This window comes from Lates calcarifer, linkage group LG21, assembly GCF_001640805.2.
Source record: "Lates calcarifer isolate ASB-BC8 linkage group LG21, TLL_Latcal_v3, whole genome shotgun sequence".
In the NCBI taxonomy this organism is placed as follows: domain Eukaryota; kingdom Metazoa; phylum Chordata; class Actinopteri; family Centropomidae; genus Lates; species Lates calcarifer.
Window position 1 is genome coordinate 8944333 of NC_066853.1, and position 17622 is coordinate 8961954.

Genomic DNA, 17622 nt, shown 5'->3' on the forward strand with positions numbered 1-17622 from the left:
CACTTAGCTACTCAGAAACAGTAGAAACAGATACCCAGTGTGGTGAATGAATGATGTTTTTGACTTTAACAGATTTCATATGTGTGTGTGTGTGCACACATGCAAATGTGTGTGAGACCTTGCTGACTAATTTATATTCCGGCAGTGTCACTTTCATGCCTACGTATGAATTACTTCTCTGTCATTCTGCTGGTTTTCCCTGTAGCTTTCAACCCTTCAAACTCCCCCTTCTTCTCTCACCCACAGCACCAACCCCCTTTCTTTGCCTCCCCTCTTTCCTTCAGTTCCTTCCCTCTGTTGCTTCTGCTTCAAACTCCACCGATCCTATACTGATCTTGTCTACCATGCCTGCCCTTTTGTGTTTCAGTTTTTCTTCCTCCTTCCTTTAACTTTGTCCTCAGACTCTCTCCCTCTGCAGACAACAGAGTTCACACTCAGTTCCCTCTCACCTGTTTCACACGAACTGCACTGCCATATCACTAAACTTAACTAAACACATACTTTTCCCCCCACCCCCTCTTTTATTTGCAGAAAGCAGAAATCGCTGTGGCCCCACTGACCATCACCCTGGTGAGAGAAGAGGTGATCGACTTCTCGAAACCCTTCATGTCTCTGGGTATTTCCATCATGATCAAGAAGCCCCAGAAGTCTAAACCGGGTGTTTTCTCTTTCCTGGACCCGCTGGCCTACGAGATCTGGATGTGCATAGTGTTTGCTTACATTGGAGTCAGTGTTGTGCTGTTTTTGGTGAGTGATTGTTAAAAACTAGAAGTGAGAGGTTGAGCTTGGTTGCAGGACTGTAACAGTTGGAAGAGTTGTTTAAGGCTTTGGTTGAGGGGGGAAAGAAATGCGCTCTTATTCAGCTTCCAGGGTAAAAAAAAAAAAAAAAAAACTCAATAATTCATCATCATCAATATAGATAGAAGCAATGACATGTCTTTTCATGGCAACTTTTACTGTTACATACCCCTTTCTGAGTGATCATGCATCATCCCCTCAGCTTAAGTGTCTTTTATATTGTTTAAGAAAGCTTTTGTTCAGGAAGTCATTAGGTACTTCAAGGTGTCCCATCTAGACAGAAATAACATCACAACTCTGTATGCAAGATATGCAACTACTTAAGATATAAGAAATGCAAGTTCACCCAGTGGAGATCACATTGGCATAAGTCCTCTGGATCTGTTTTTGTTATTTGGCTGTTATGTTATGTCTGTGTTATAGTAAGACCTTGAATGCATTTTGATTGGTTATTTTGATATACCTGCACTTGTCTTTCTTCCTTCTGAATGATCTCCAATATCTTTTCTTTTCCTTTGCCATCCCAGGTGAGTCGCTTCAGTCCGTACGAGTGGCATGCAGAGGAGCCGGAGGAGGGTGCCACGGAGCAGGGTCCCACTGACCAGCCTCCCAACGAGTTTGGCATCTTCAACTCCCTCTGGTTCTCGCTGGGAGCTTTCATGCAACAGGGCTGCGACATCTCGCCCCGGTAAGGGAGGGAAATGGAGCGTGCGAGACAAACAGAGAGCATTTGTGAATGCGTGTGTCAGACAGACACAGAATGAAAGTATTTGACTCAGTTAGGTGAGATGTGTTCATAAGAGTGTGTGTGTGGGCTGGGAATAGCGTGTGTGTTTGTCTAACTGTCTGCAATGTAAGAGTGCTGTATTATTAGGCTTTGGTGATTCAGACACTTGACAATGTGAATCATAGCTCTTAGCACTTTTCTAGCTTTCCCTGAGCTGGACTCATACTCCAAGACACTGCATCACAGAAGCTTAAGAAATGCAAACACAGACACAAACATGCACACAAAAACACAGAAGCGAGAAGGAATCACCTGCGCACAGTCCAGCAGTCGTGTCCATATGGGTGTGCAACGGTGGGAGATTTAGCGGTTTTCTAGGTGTGTATGAATTTTTAATGCACCACTGAAGAGGCAGAGTCCAGCTGTATTTTTAGAATATTTATAAGAATATGGCATTTTATTATTGATAACCTGAGAATGCAGTTTAGTGAAATATTCATGGCCATCATCCTCAAGACCTTTAGGGAGCGAATCTAAGGAGGGAAGGAGCAGTAGGGAGAGCATCAGACCAAAACAAACGATACAAAAGAGTGATAGATGACTATGAGCTGAAAGAATAATAAGAACTGGTCAAGTATGTAAATGGACAATTCTCACTTCATTATAGAGGTGGAGATGAAGCAGTCAGTGGTTTGTATTGTGATGCAAATCGCAGAATCTTTTTTTTGGTCCCAATCTTGGTGACACCCTTAGTGAGAGGCAGTCATCACTGTGATGTTTTGCCCTCAATGTAGGCACCACTTCAACATTTATAATGATAAACATTCTCTGTGTAGACAGGAGCTTCCCACATTTCTTTTTCTGTTTGTTCCAAACTTCTGTTGTTTCTCTTGCAGTATCTCTCAAACATTTCTGCTGCATTCCCATTAGCATTTCACATTTGAGAAAAGAACAGAACTTCTACATTGGCTGCCCAAACTTCACTTTCTTCCTCCTCCTCTGCCCCGTCTCTTTCGCTCTTTCATCCATCTCTTTCACACTCTCTCTTTTCCTCTCTCCTCCGACACCTGTCGTCTCCCACTCCTCCCCACTTTACTGTGACTGACAGGCCAATTCTAGCCCCCAACACACAAAATGGAAAACACTCACACAAACGCACAGGATGTGCACGTGAATACACAGACACTTTGCACACTGACATCACTTATACACACACACACACACACACACACACACACACAGAAAAAAAACACCCAGTGTGCAGTTTCACAACAATGCAACACACACATGCAGACCCCTCCGTCACTTGCAGGCCCTATTATAGATGTGTGTGCATAAGCTACAGCTGTCATTGCGATAATGTGATACTTAACATGAAACCAGGGTTTGTCATATAAATCACCCCACCCTGTCACTTCCAATACAACACAACTCCTCCATAGGCCAGGATTACGACAGTCATGAATGCCAGATTATATATTCACAATGAAAAATCTGTCACTTATGTATGTTTTCTCCTTCTTGTTCCTTCTGTTTTGATCTGGACTTTTCACACAAGAAAAGAGATCCCAATGGAAGCTTAAGTCTGAGATGTCTTTCTGATAAAGGCAACTCGTACAGTGATGGTTTATCATGTAGATTCAAAGACTGCTACTATAGCTGGGTTTAGTAGTGTGGCTGTTTTTCCAGGATGTAAATTGATGGAATAAATTACTGCTTTCTAATAAGGATGAGAAGGCTAGGGTGGAGGAGTGAGTGGAAACACTGACAATAGCAGTAGAAAAAACAAAAAGTAACACTTTCACATTGACTCAAAACAATAAATGAAACACATCATTACGATCCCACTCCCTTTTAAATGAAAGCATGGTTGGGAGTCGGTGCACAGGCCTTACTTTTCCATTCATACTGTTTTGCAATAGCCATGCACCTACATGTGTTGTGAATGTGATTACACTCCATCCTCACTGATGGTAGCACAAGTGATTACAAGTAGCGGCATACTGTACAGTAAAGGTTATGTATGTTGTCATACAGCATGTAGTCGGACCACGTCTAAGAGCAAAAGGGTTGAAATGAGATGTAATGCATCATGTAAATGGCGCAGAATTTCGGATAATCATGTTATGAAGTCATTTGTTGACTGTATGCATGAAAAAAGAGAGCTTCAGAGGAAATTTCAAATTTTGCATTCTCTCTCGTCTCCACACACCTGGCCAATTGCTGTGTAAAGTGGCCATGCTTGTCAAGGTGTCATTTTTTTGGAAATGCTGAGCTATCAGTCACAGTCCCCAGATTCTGGTGTTGAGGGAGAGACAAGACAAGACACTGTTAAATGAAAAGAATTTTGTTGTAAGTATACTGAGACTCCTGTGTAAAACTCCCTGCCTAAACAGCAACAGTGTTGCTCAGTGTTTCTCAGTGGTTTTGAGGTAAATGGAAACAAAACACAAATGGAGTGAAGCTTTTCTACATTCAATTCACTCTGCTACACTCCCATATTACACTCTCTGCTCTTTTAACACATTCCCAGCGCAGTCCTCTATTAAATCTGCCATGCTCTGCTCACTTTGTTCTGCTTATGCCTCTACTAATTCACCACTCACTGTGAGCATCACTGCATAATCATCATCACCGTCATCATGCTGCTTACATATAGCGTTTAATCAGCTTCACTGCCACCCCAGCATCCACCTGTAGCCACTGATTGTAGTGGGAGTGGAGGAGTGGAGGAGTCTCTGGGCTTAAGTGTAGGCTGCAGGGAGTTATGAGGTTTGACTGACTTGTTCAAATCTCAAACATTGACCAACATACCTGAGTAATGGTGCAATTTATGATTATGCAAGAAGAGGCAGAAAACTATAAAGAGGTCATGTTCAAAGACTTAAATTAACTTGTTCATTAGATTCATTGATGAAGAAATAAAGTAAACCTGAGGACCAGGGCTTTCTGCCATTAAACCATGTGATGAATGAGCCTCCACTGTTACATCGTGCTCTGCAGAAGCACTTTGTTGCTTTGTTCACCTTTGCGGGCATGCAAAGTCATGATGCTATGATGCTAAGGACATATTTATTCTGCACATGCAACTGAAACAGTTGATATTTAACATTTACTTTTATAACTACATTAAGAAAATATTATAGCATATACACTACTTCACTTTCAGTTTACCTTCCCTCTGTTAGCTGCACAGCAGTGTCTACAAACAACGCACTGACAACTAATTACTCATAAAGGAGAATATATAATAGAATTGGAGAACATTACGCGCTAGTGTTTCCACTCACCCAGAGTTTCACTAGTCCACAGGGTCTCAATTACAGAGCATAGCAATCTTCCATGTGGTGTACTGATTCAGGCCAATAAGGCAGGTACAATTTTACATGGAAATCTGGGTTTTGTAAAAGGTGGAAATGGTGAAGAATAAAATGTTTGTTGGGTCAGAGGCAGCGTTATTTTCCTGTGCACGATCATTACTTTTTCCATCCTCCATACACCTGCCCTGATCATGTGATTCTTACTTCTGTTCTGGTTTTATCCTCTCTCTCCTCCATCCTACCGATTGTATCATCTCTAGCTAGTCAGCAGGGATCAGAATAATGAGGTAGACTTTTACTGGAGAGCTGCGAATAAAGGGAAGGAGGCAGCCTCTACTGGAAAAGATTTTCTTACAGACTGTGTTGAATGCCTTTTTTGTCCATTGTATATGCTTATTTATGAATGTGATTTGTGTGTGTGTAGGCTTTGCAGTCTGCTTGGTTGGTTAACAAAACAGTGTGGCTAACAATACAGTGTATTTGTGTTTTTCTTAGGGAAGTACACATCTCCCCTTGTATTATCTGTCGTCTCAGTCTGTCTTATAACCTTTACGAGCATCTGTCAACCAACTGGTCCATGTGTCGACACTGGTTGTTAGTTAGACTTTATTGTCCCCGCAGGGAAGTTCCTTGTCACAGCACTGTACACCACAGAGAAAATCAGCATTACTCTTAACACACTTCACCACACAACAATTTGATAGTTGACTTTATATACTGTGTATGTGTGTGTTGTGTGTGTTGTGTATTGAGCTGCCATAGTAGGTCCATTGGTATTCATTGCGGGTCCCTCTTTCCCTGCTGCAGTCATCTCTGCAGTCTGGGAGACACAGTGTAACACACTCCTACTAAACTCTCACACTCATCTATCTATCTATCTATCTATCTTATCTATCTTATCTATCTATCTATCTATCTATCTATCTATCTATCTATCTATCTATCTATCTATCTATCCATATCTACCAACCTACCTACTTTTTTTCTCAGAGCACCACAATTACTGTTCCTGCTGCCATGTAGTTTGATCGTCAGCATAGTTAATGCATATTTCCATAACCAGAAATGACTATGCACATGTGTGTGGTGGTACATGTGCATGTTCATAAAACACATCAAACGCTTCCTTTTTTGAGACTCAGCACATGGTCAGTTTCTCCCAAACACACGACTTATGTTTCTTTCACCTTTTCCAATCAAGGAGAAGGTAATGGCAGGCTGCAGACATGAACACATTCACACACACACACATTGTCAGCAGTGACCTTGAGGTGGCATTTGCACCACCCACCTGTCATCTTCCAGCCCGGGCTTTTGGGTTTCTAATATGGTCGATTGTCCTGGTCACTGCGCAACGGGTGGTGGGAACAAAGTGATGGACAGTTATGTGATGGGAGTGAATTTTTTTAAAAGTCCAAATGACTAAAATGGCAGAAAAGTGACAGGGTGTACATTGAGAGAGACCAAGAGCAAGTGTGTGTGTGGGGGGGTGGGGGCGGCTAAACTGATCACCAGTGAACATCTCAGAGGGATTGGATCTGTCTCTGTCAATAAATATCTGAAATTACAGCTCTCTTCTCTTGTCTGTGTGTGTGTGTGTGTGTGTGTGTGTGTGTGTGTGTGTGTGTGAGAGAGAGAGAGAGAGAGAGAGAGCATACATGTGTCTCTGCTGGATGAGGATGCGTGTGTGTGCGTGTGTGCGTGTGTGTTTTATATGTGTAAGTGTGTTTGTGAGTGTCATGTGTAAGTATTGAGTAAATGGCTGTGGGTGTGTTGAATAGTTAATGGTAGCAACAGATCCAGCTAATGGCATGACTAACTACAGTGGGGCACTGAAGCTTACTGACTAATTAATGATTACTCTCAAGGTCACTGATTTGAACCCAGTCAAGCCAGTGTTTATGAAATTCACCAGTAATAGTTTTTTTTTTATAAATCCTATGAATAATGTTGTTGCTGTCTCATATCTTTTCTGCTTCACTTTTGTGATCCCTGTTATTATTTTATTTTATGCCTTTCATTATCTGCCTGCTGCACCTAATCTTTAATCTTTAATCTGTCAATCTTTTTTTTTCATGTGTCTGTTTGCATTCACACCCTTTGTTCTGCTTCGATCTACTGTACAGTCTTTCTGCCTGTTTCAATCAAGTCAGTCAGTTCACTTTATTTCACACCTGGAGTCCATGTAAGAGAATGATAAAAGAGATTTAAAAAGACAAATAGAAGAACAAATAGAAGCATCAATGTCCCTCTGTCTTTTATTGTGTCCTAATCAAACGTTCATGCTTTGCTTTCCCAAAACATCAGACAATGGCAAGCAACTGATAAACTCAACATTCGTTAACATGTCTGTCACCAACACATCTTGTTTGCTCCCCAATCGGGAAACAGCAAAAAGTGTTGCATTTCCCCAGTTGGCATGCCTTAACAAACAGGGAAATGAGTTTTTAACAAGCTCATGATTTGCATAATCAGATGGAACGCATGCCACCCGTGATGTCTGGTGTGTCCGAAGCTGTTTAAAAATATGATTTCATCATTTTTCTCGGAGTAAGAGAAAAAAATACCACTAGTTGGGAGCTAGTTTTACTTTCTTTTTCTCTTATAACTTGTAAAACGCATCGTAAAACTGATTTGGAATATCTAGGATTCTAACATGTTTGATGTTTAGCAGGTATGATGTTTACCATGTTCACCACTTTAGCTTGTTAGCATTCCAACCCTTGCTAATTAACACTAAAGTATAGCTGAGGCTGATGGAAACTTTACTAGTATTGCTGGTATTTGGTCATAACTGAAAGTTATTGGCAGGACAACATTATTTGCATCTTCTAAAACTAATAACACACGACTGTTGGATAATGAAGCTATTTTGAAACACTATAGTTAAGGTTTGGTTAGGTGTAGACACAGAAACCACTTGGTTTCACACAGCAGTCTCCCATGTTAAAGTCTAATGTTTTGTTGACTTCTCCATCCACCCAACCTCCTCCCTGCATAGACTTTGTCGCTTTACAATAACATCACCTCATGTTCTCCTCTCCATGTCATAATTTCTGCAGCCAATACAGGACATCGCTTAAATGACTGATTCTGTTGTTTTTCTTGGGAGGACAGTCATGAAAAGTCATTGAACGAACAAAGTTATTACAATTCATCCTGAGGTAAACATGAACTAGTCAATTGTTTGTGTTTGTGTCTGTCTTTTTTTACAGGCATATGTTCCTATGTGTGTGTGTGTATGTGTATGTGTGTGTGTGTGTGGCTTCGCTGTTGATTACATCAACAGTTTTTTCTGTTCAGATGATTGTGATCACTGTCGTACTTTGTCAGCAGACAAAAGGCATAATCTAAACAAATAAGTTCAGGGTTGAACTACAGGAATCATCTTTGGCTTCCATTAGTTCTCATAAAGATAAAAAAGAAAACACATACAAGATCACACACACCCACTTAAACACACACAGCCTAAAATTGCTGTTTTCTAGGTGAGAAAATCCAGATGCATACAATGAGAAGAAACTGCATAGTTCAAAAATCTGTGCGTGTGTGTGTGTGTGTGTGTGTGTGTGTGTGTGAGAGAGAGAGAGAGTAAGAGAGAGAGAGAGAGAGAGAGAGAGGAACAGCATGCCATTAATCTTTCACACAGAGGATTGCAGAGGCAATCTGTTGGCTATCATAGATGATACATGACCCGCTATAGAATGACTCGCCTGTTGCATACCAACACACACGACACAACTACACACACAGGCGGCACACACTTTTACACTGCCTCAAACACACGTCCACAAGGACGTCACTTCTGAAGCTCATCCACGTATACGAAATCGCACACGTATGCATGAACGTGAGCACATATAAACACATGCACACACACTTGTACACATGCATGCCTCCACACCCTCATCTGAATCAAGCATGCTCCATCAGCCTCTTGTAGGTGAGCATGTTCTCCAACTTCCAAGGCCAAACACTCACACACACACACACACACACACACACACACAAATCAAGGACTGCACATTTAGAAGAAGACATGTTGTTCATCATGTTGCCCTGTTCTCCATGGGATGGTTGTCGTTCATGCCCCCTGAGACACAGAAACATTTTAGATGCGTCTTGGATTAAATGCTCCAATCAGCCACATACAATATGGGCTTCCCTAATGACATAATCTGACAGCTCTACTGGTTTTATTTACTCTGTGATTTATTCAGTCAGCATCTGTCTTTGTTCTGAAATCTTAACCTTTTGTTTTTTACGCTAGATACATTTTGCAAGCACGTTGAGGGTGATTCATTTCAGGTTAACTGTATGGGTCTAATGTGATGTTGTCACTATCCTAAATAAATTAGTTGTAAAAAATGCTCTGTATGCACTCAGCTGCTGCAGGTTAATTTATGAACCTAAGAAATCCATCTGTCAACCAAATATCTTACAACAAAATACAGCCAGAGATGCACTTTGGTGTTGATGGATGCATGCACTGTATGTGGTTTTGGGTGACAACACTAACGCAAGACAAGACTTCTCCAATTAACTGATGAACAACTGAACAGACAGTGTTTACATGCATATGAAGTATTCTGATTATTCCTTACACTCAACCAGGTTTGTTACAAGGTTTGTTACAGTGGGTATTTACACAGAGAAAATACTTGGAGTATTGCGTTGTTGTAGCCAAACTCCAGTCCAAAATCTGACTCCCATTCTGCCAACTCAAAATAAAGGGCACAAAATAAGTTAATCTTCACAGCTGAACAGTTGGCTGTTTCTAAATTCTATGTGTTTTCCTGCTACAGAGCCTGTCCTCTCACGGCATCAGTCCAAACACTTCTAAAAATTGTGTGCACATTTCTTTCCTCCCTTCCCACACCATAACACATGCATTACATACTGTTTAATAAATAGCTTATTGGAAATTGTAATATGATTTTATATGATGTCAACTGTGTGTTATACTAAATTATTATTCATTAATACACCAGCCAGCACTTATGGGTGTCCAAAAGGGGGAGTTATAGGTGTTAAATTCATTAATAAACAATATCTGCTTACAACTACATTACATTGTATATAATGTATTAAATGTTTATATACTGTTAATGAATGCTAAATTGGAGGGGGTTAAAGTAAAGTGTGACAATACTCCAGTCAGCGGTTTGGTGTAAAGCACTGACCACAGAAATAGAGATGGTCCCCAGGCACTGTACTGCTACTCCTAGTGTTTTGAATGGGTCAAATGCAGAGGACAGATCTCACTTAAATGATCAATAACTCGCTAAGCAGATTCTTTACATGTTTGGTAATCATATTGTTATGAACATAGTGATTATAAACAGTGGAAAAGTCCACTGCTCTTGAATTTTCTCTTCATCTCTTTATCTTTGTCCTCCTCTTTCTGTCTGCACGCTTGTTATTATCTTTAGCTTTGCTGTGCACTTATTTCCCCTTCTCTTTCTGTTTGGATGTCCGTTCAAATCACACACTCACTCTATCAGATCAGAATTAAATGCTGTCACATCTCATTTACCAGCCAACCAATCAGATCATGCCCATGTTGGCCTCCATAGGAAACCCAGTTGAACGTATGAAAATGAGTTTCTAAATATGCCAACTTCTTCTTCCTCTTCATCTTCCTCCTAGTACACTGTTATTGTTATCATCTTTGTTATTCTGAGCTGCAAGACAAACATCTACAGTGTCATTGGTTTTTAGATTGTAATTTTTTATAATCATTGTCATTATAACCAGCATTTCTATTAATAGTAGCAATGTTTTACTCAAAGCTAGTCTAATGACTGTTTTTAGTCTGTAGATGCTTTTGAAGAGTCAGAATTTTCAATGCACATCTCTCTTTGTCAATTAATCACGAATTCACCTGGTTGAGAAAAAGAAAATCCACTGTCTCGTTAATAAATATAAAACACAACCTAGCATCTCTTTCTCAAGGGAATCCATCACAGTATACGCCAGTCTCATTAAGTCAAGTAAACAGATCAATGCCTCAAGGACAAATGCTATCAATTTATATTTGGTGTGTGTTTGTGTGCATGTGCGTGCGTGTGTGAGGATTAAGAGGTGTGCTGTCTTTTGAAGAGCAGCAGAATGCGGAGTTGTTCCAAAAGGTGACAATTTATGCCGAGTCAGGCGTCATTGCACCTCTCAGCTCTCTCACTGCTCTTTTCCCTCTCCAGCACACACTCCTTAAAACCCAGCACTTCCTAAAAATAACTCTCATATCACTGCTTACACATCAGAGAGGAGGTATCACCAAACAGCTACCTGTCCAAGAAATGTTTGACCTTTCTGAATGCGTGTAAGACGAAATGAACATTGGGGCTGTAATCAGTGTGTTTATGATGACCTGACTGTGTGTAATATGAAAGGGGTCGCTTATCGAGATGAAGCCACAGTTTACTTGAGCTCTACTTCTAAGCATCTTTGAGCTTAATGTTTTTGTTTTTCGCCAGGCATCTTCACTGATGCATTAGTAATTAACAGTTTGGTAGCACTGGTATATCAGCTTAAAAGGTGGTGATACTGTGTGCCAGTGTTGTGTTTACAGCTCGTTTCTGCTTCTCCCAGCTGGTCAAAGAATTATTTTTGCAAGTTTGATTAAACATAGAAACTTAGATAAATACATGGTGGATGCTGATTTTGAAAACCTCTCTATGACTGGAAGTTAGGAGATTCAAAATGACAAATTTTCATATCACTGATTTACTGAGGAACATGAATAACATGGATGTATTCATAGTGTGAACGTCTACAAAACATCTTTCACTCTCTGTGAATGCAATGGCTCTTTTTACATTTTTATACTTTATTTTTTTTAATACTTAATAAATAAAACTGAAGAATTGTAAGCATATGTCTTGTCTGATACCCTCTTCACTCTCTCACGCTTTCTACAGTGTGGATGTTTTATGTCTCTTTTTGTGCCCATTAGAATTTCATGGTCTTTTATTGACTGCAGCACTTAAAAGAAAACTTAACATTTCACCACCTTCTTCACTCTTTCTTTCCATTCCTCTAATGTGCTCACTCTTACTTGGTCTCTTTCCCTTCACTCAGTGAAAACAAGTTCATGTAAACAAAATGAATTGCCACTTATTGTGATGCTTCTGCTCGCAATTGCTAGATAAAGAAGGTAAACATGGAGAAAAGGGAAAGAGAGAATGAGGATAGAGGAGATGGAGGAGAGCCCAGATTACAATCTGTTTCATGTCGACTTTGTTATTGTTGGTGCTGATCTGGTTCAAGGATTGAAAGACAATTACTCTGGCAGTATTGTCATTTTCACAGTCATGCCCAGAGTGGTGTTGAAAATGGTTTGTTAAACTACACTGTGTTGTGTTGCATATCTCTGACTCAGGAACTAACCTTAATTATGTTTCCTTCCCTGTGTTTTTCCCTTCTGTCTTTCTGTTATGTTCTTTTTATCACTGTAACCTTCACCCTCACCTTTTTACGTCATCATCTTTTGCACGTCATTCTGCTAATATCTCATCTACAATTCCTTTCCTTCATCTCCTAAATCATGCCATCTCTCTGCTTTTTCTCAAATCACTACCCTCTTAACCTTCTGTGTCCTTCCACCTCTTACTCCTCAATCCTCCCCTCTTCTTTTTTTTTTTATTTCTTTACCTGGCATCCGTCTGTCTTCTCTCCAGGTCTCTGTCTGGCCGTATCGTTGGAGGTGTGTGGTGGTTCTTCACCCTTATCATCATCTCCTCTTACACAGCCAACCTGGCTGCCTTCCTCACTGTCGAGAGGATGGTCTCACCCATAGAGAGTGCAGAGGACTTGGCCAAACAGACAGAGATAGCCTACGGGACACTGGACTCAGGCTCTACCAAGGAGTTCTTCCGGGTATGGACTCAACACACTCTCACACTTGATTCCTTTAGTGGTTTCAGGCTTTTACCGTGTTAAATCAAGTTAATTTGCGACTGAGCTCAGGCTATGGAAATGCCAGAAAGTCTCAGAAGACCAGGAAGGGGATGATTTTCACCCTGCTGGTCTCACTGTTGTTACTGTTATAAAAAGCTAACCAGTACTGCACAATCCACTAAGCTCATACACATGCCTTTGTTTGAAATTCTAGTCAAAATCGTGAAGTTTCAAGTATGCCATATACGTCATGATTAATTACAGAGATGTCCTCACACAGTGATCTAGATTATTTGCCACAAAGGTGACCTGTGGAGTTTTATACAACTAGTAGAGGAGCGGAGCAGTGTATTTATGAGTGGGTCCCGACGTTGTTTGTATCAAGCAGCATGCAGCACACACATTTATCCAAAACTCTTTTGTGCCAATGGTTTCCAGCTATATCTATCGATAGTCAGTGGAAATAATGTATTACAAAACTTAACAATACCCTAGCAAAATTTAGGAATGAAGGAAATGCATTAAATACTAATAATAGCCTCCGAGGATAGACACAGTGCATTTTGGTAAGAAACACAGAATTTAAACATAACTTTGTGTGTTTACAAGAAAACTCCACATGATAAGAAAACAAATGACAGCATATTATTTCTTGTATTTGGTTTCTTTTCTTTATCATCACCACATTATTTCTTACTTGTGGTACAGCATTAAAAGTATGTATGGAGATATGAAAGGAATCAAATAGCAGCGTGGTGTTGTCTCCTTTTTTGAAGCCAGACAAAAGCTAAGCAGCCAAATTCTCCTCTGACTGTAGGTGGGACAAGGACGAGTGACTAATGACAGTGTAAACCGATTTACAATAGTCCAGGTGGGAGGAGAGGAAAGAACAGCTGACTTTCTCCTCATCCTGAACCGAGAGAAGCTTTAGTTTTGAAAGTGACGCTAAGCTTAAATGTCTGGCTCTCGCTTTTTGAAGTTACTTTGTTCATAAGAGTTGATGGCTTCATCAAAATTTACACTCATAAGAATAAGAAGAGTAAAAACAAGAACTAGCATGGCATCTAAATGCTTTTGATTAAAATTCTCAAACAGTCATGATGAGAGTGGAGCACTGTTTGTTTACCATGTTCCTGTTACAATTAATCACTCTTCCTGTCCCTGTCAAATAAAGCAATGGTAATCATAATAACAAATAGTAGAGAGCAGTGAAGCAGGGTGGACTAGAAGACAGAAGAGGTGGACAGAGCTGGGACAGAATATACTACAGGGAGCTGTTTTAAATTAAAATAGAGTAGGAAATGATAGCAAAGTGGAGTGAAGTGGCCCAGAGGAGACGTGGAGTGACCTCACCTTGTAACCTATTCACCCATGTGGAATGCAATTACATAAAGTTCTGTTAAACCAATACAAACACACACATGTAAACACAATGCTGATGAGGACAGAATTTTCTGCAGACATGGGCAAAACACCAGCGTCATCGCATACTCACAAAAAAATCTGCTTTGTCACCTAGTCATGCTCTGTAGGAATATTCAGAATTGATTGTGTGTTCATGCATTGTATGTGTGTGTGTGTGTGTGTGTGTGTGTGTGTGTGTGTATATATATACCAATTTACAGTTATGCTTTGTAAAGATGTGCGCACTAGCGTGTGTATCTGGGGACGCGGGGGAGGCAGGGAGGTTGTAGCAGACAGTTTGTGCTTCTGTGAGCGGCTCTGGCATCATCAACATAACGAGCGGGCTGAAATCTGTGGAGGGTGAAAAAGCAATTTACTCTCCCACAGCTGAGGGGGATTCGCCACCACCATTAATTATCTGTGCATGTGTGTGTGTGTGTGTTTGTGTGAGCATGTGTATACGTGTATGCAAGCATGCATGTATTCATATTCAGCCATGTATGCACATGTGAGTGTATTTCGGCTCACATGAGCAGATTTGTGTGTCGATGTATATTTAAATGTATTTTCTATAGCGTGGATGCCTGAAGGTGACTTGCGGCATCCATTTCCTCCTTCACAGCCTCACTCATTGTTAAAGAATCTGGAAAGAGTCGCACCGTATTGTCACACATCCACCCCTCCAAGGCCAGACCAATGCTTTATATGTGCACAGCCATCATCATCACCATCTGTCCCTCTCTCACTCTAACTCTCTCTGACACACACACACATCCTTGTACATCTATTTTTGTGGGGTCCCTTCACCGACATAATGAATTCCCTAAGCCTAACCCTTAACCTAATTCTAACCCTAAAACCAAGTCTTAACCCAGCCATTTAAACTTGTGGGGTCCAGCATTTTGGTCCCTTCAAAACTGTTGGAGCCCACAAGTATTGGGGTCCTGGTTTTCAGACTACATGAAATCCACAATTCCACACACACATTTGCGCAGATACAAACACACAAAAGAAACACACACACACTAGGATGCACACATTTTCTGCAGCCAGACAATGAAATTATTTGATAGAAGAATGTGAAATATGATGGATGGATGGAAGAAACTTGAGGAATGAGAGTGATATTAGGGCTGGAGATGTAAAGAAAGGGATGTTGAGAAGGGTTTTTTCATACCAGTAATGGACTTTGGCAGACAGAGAAATAACGGGAGAAAGAAAGAGGAGAGAGAAAGGCTGGAGAGAGAGAGAGAGAGAGAGAGAGAGGGAGGAGTGGCCTGCTGGTCCTCTTGGATGTGAGTGACATTATTATGGGATAGGTGTCCGTCACGCACTAGCAACACACATACGCACACAGACACACACACCCACCATCCCCAGGCGCTGGTTTCAGTGGCTGAGGCCATGGCTCACCGCTTGCAGAGCGACAGAATAGCACTTTATCACCAGTAGAGAAGGGAAAGAAAGAAACAGGAGACTTGTGGGGGATGACAGTTTGACTCTTCCACTTGTTATTTTCACTCTTGAGTACACATGGTACACACACACACACAAACACAAACACACCAATTCACACACTCACATGTAAACTTGTGCACAGAACTGCATGTACACAAGCATACATTCACATCTGTATGGCATATACACAATCTAATACAATTTTTGCATCATGCCAGACAGACAGATGTCCTCTGAAAAGCTCCTATGTTAGAGCAGGTGACCAAATTCATAACTGCACAACCAGATCACTATTCCATCATAAGCTTATTTAAGGTAAGATTGATGCTTGACTTGTCAAGGGAGACATAGTGTTACATTTTAAATGTGGTTATAAATGTCATTATATGCCAGAGGATCAAAATGGAAGATGGAAGACACAGCCCTTCATCAGCAGTGTAATTTATTCAAGGACTATAAGAGTAAAAAGCCTCAGCAGTTTGCTCTAAATCATAAGAAACTGGTGCAATAAATTAAGTGCAGTAAAAACATATTTAACAATGTCCTGATACACTTTGTACAAGTCCAACCTCAGTATTATACTGTACATAAAATAAAAAGACACTTGTGTCTAATCAATAAACAGCATTGAGTGTCACTGTGTCAACACAATAAATAGCGTGCATTGTTTTCATCTCTTCAGCTCTCATATTTACATCTCAGATTTTTCCTATTTGTCTCAGTGAGGATGGCATGTTGATCTAAGTAATCAAATCACTGGTTAGTGCTTTAGGCGCCAGTGAGGTGTGAATGGCCATCCAGATGTAGACACACAGCATGGAGGCATTAACAGTAGCGTCTTGAATGATATAGCTGACGTTGCTGTATATTTTTCTTAAGGTCAGCAAATCCCCTGAAAAGGCAGGAATCTGTTCCTTCATTTCCCAGTACTTTCAAATTTCCCTGCCTATTGAAGACACAAATCTAGCTTTTTTAGGGGCCATGAACTGAACTAAAACATCTGGGCACTGTATTTTTTGGAAACTTTATTCAGTCAGGAGTAAATACCTTATTTGCTGGGGTCTATTTTCAGCAGCGGATTAATCCACATCACATCACATGAATATTCATGGAAGTAGGAAGGTGTACTGTCTTAAGTAAGACTGTTTCAAAATAAACTACAGTAGCTGTGTTCATAGTAAAATGATAATAAATAAATGTCCGTCACAGAGGAATAAGCTACTACACAGACAATACTTGCTTTTAATGATATATGATTACTATGATTAAGTCATAGTTGTTTTGTTCTTTTCATTGTATTTGTTGACAGTGTACATGTAGAATCACCTTACTCAGCATGAATCAACTTAAAGCAGGAAATGCAAAAAATACCATCAGTGAGCTACTTCAGTGATAGTTTTTTTATCAAATTCCCTGAATCCTCTTTCACAGGGTCACTTGAATGCAAAGTGTCATCTGAGGTTGGGTAGTTTTAAAAATCACACTGTGTTCTTTGTTTTGTACGACCTCAGCCATTCACACAATTCCTCCTTAACTACACCTGTGAAAGATTTTGGCTCTTTCTCCTAATCTGTCATCTTTTTCTCCAAGTGAAATAATTTGTAAGTGGCCTTACCCTACATTGTTTCTCTGCTCTTCACTTAACCACAAAAACTATAATCAGTGAGAGAATCAGTCCTTGTATGTTAGCAAAATTCCCATTCTCATTCATTAACCTCTGCTCTCTCTTCTTCACCCTCCACCATCCCAGAGGTCAAAAATAGCCGTATACGAGAAGATGTGGTCATATATGAAGTCTGCTGAGCCAACTGTCTTCACCAAAACCACGGCGGAGGGCGTGGCGAGGGTCCGCAAGTCCAAGGGGAAGTACGCCTTCCTCCTGGAGTCCACCATGAACGAATACACGGAGCAGCGCAAGCCTTGTGACACCATGAAAGTCGGGGGGAACCTGGACTCCAAAGGATATGGCATTGCTACACCGAAAGGCTCACAGTTAAGGTGGGTGGAATAGTGTAA

At 40.6% G+C, this 17622-nt stretch overlaps 1 protein-coding gene across 5 annotated transcripts in view; it reads left to right on the forward strand.

Annotated features, from left to right (window-relative positions):
• Positions 1-17622, forward strand: part of gria4a (glutamate receptor, ionotropic, AMPA 4a) — a 93989-nt gene that overhangs the window by 60850 nt on the left and 15517 nt on the right. For 4 of the 5 annotated variants that reach the window (XM_018681612.2, XM_018681610.2, XM_018681605.2 and 1 more), the window contains exons 12-15: positions 532-747; positions 1326-1486; positions 12525-12723; positions 17357-17604. In XM_018681612.2, coding sequence (XP_018537128.1) covers positions 532-747; positions 1326-1486; positions 12525-12723; positions 17357-17604 — 824 coding nt within the window. Of the gene's footprint in view, positions 1-531; positions 748-1325; positions 1487-12524; positions 12724-14770; positions 16454-17356; positions 17605-17622 lie in introns of those variants that run through there. The other variant, XM_018681608.2, reaches the window with a different exon arrangement.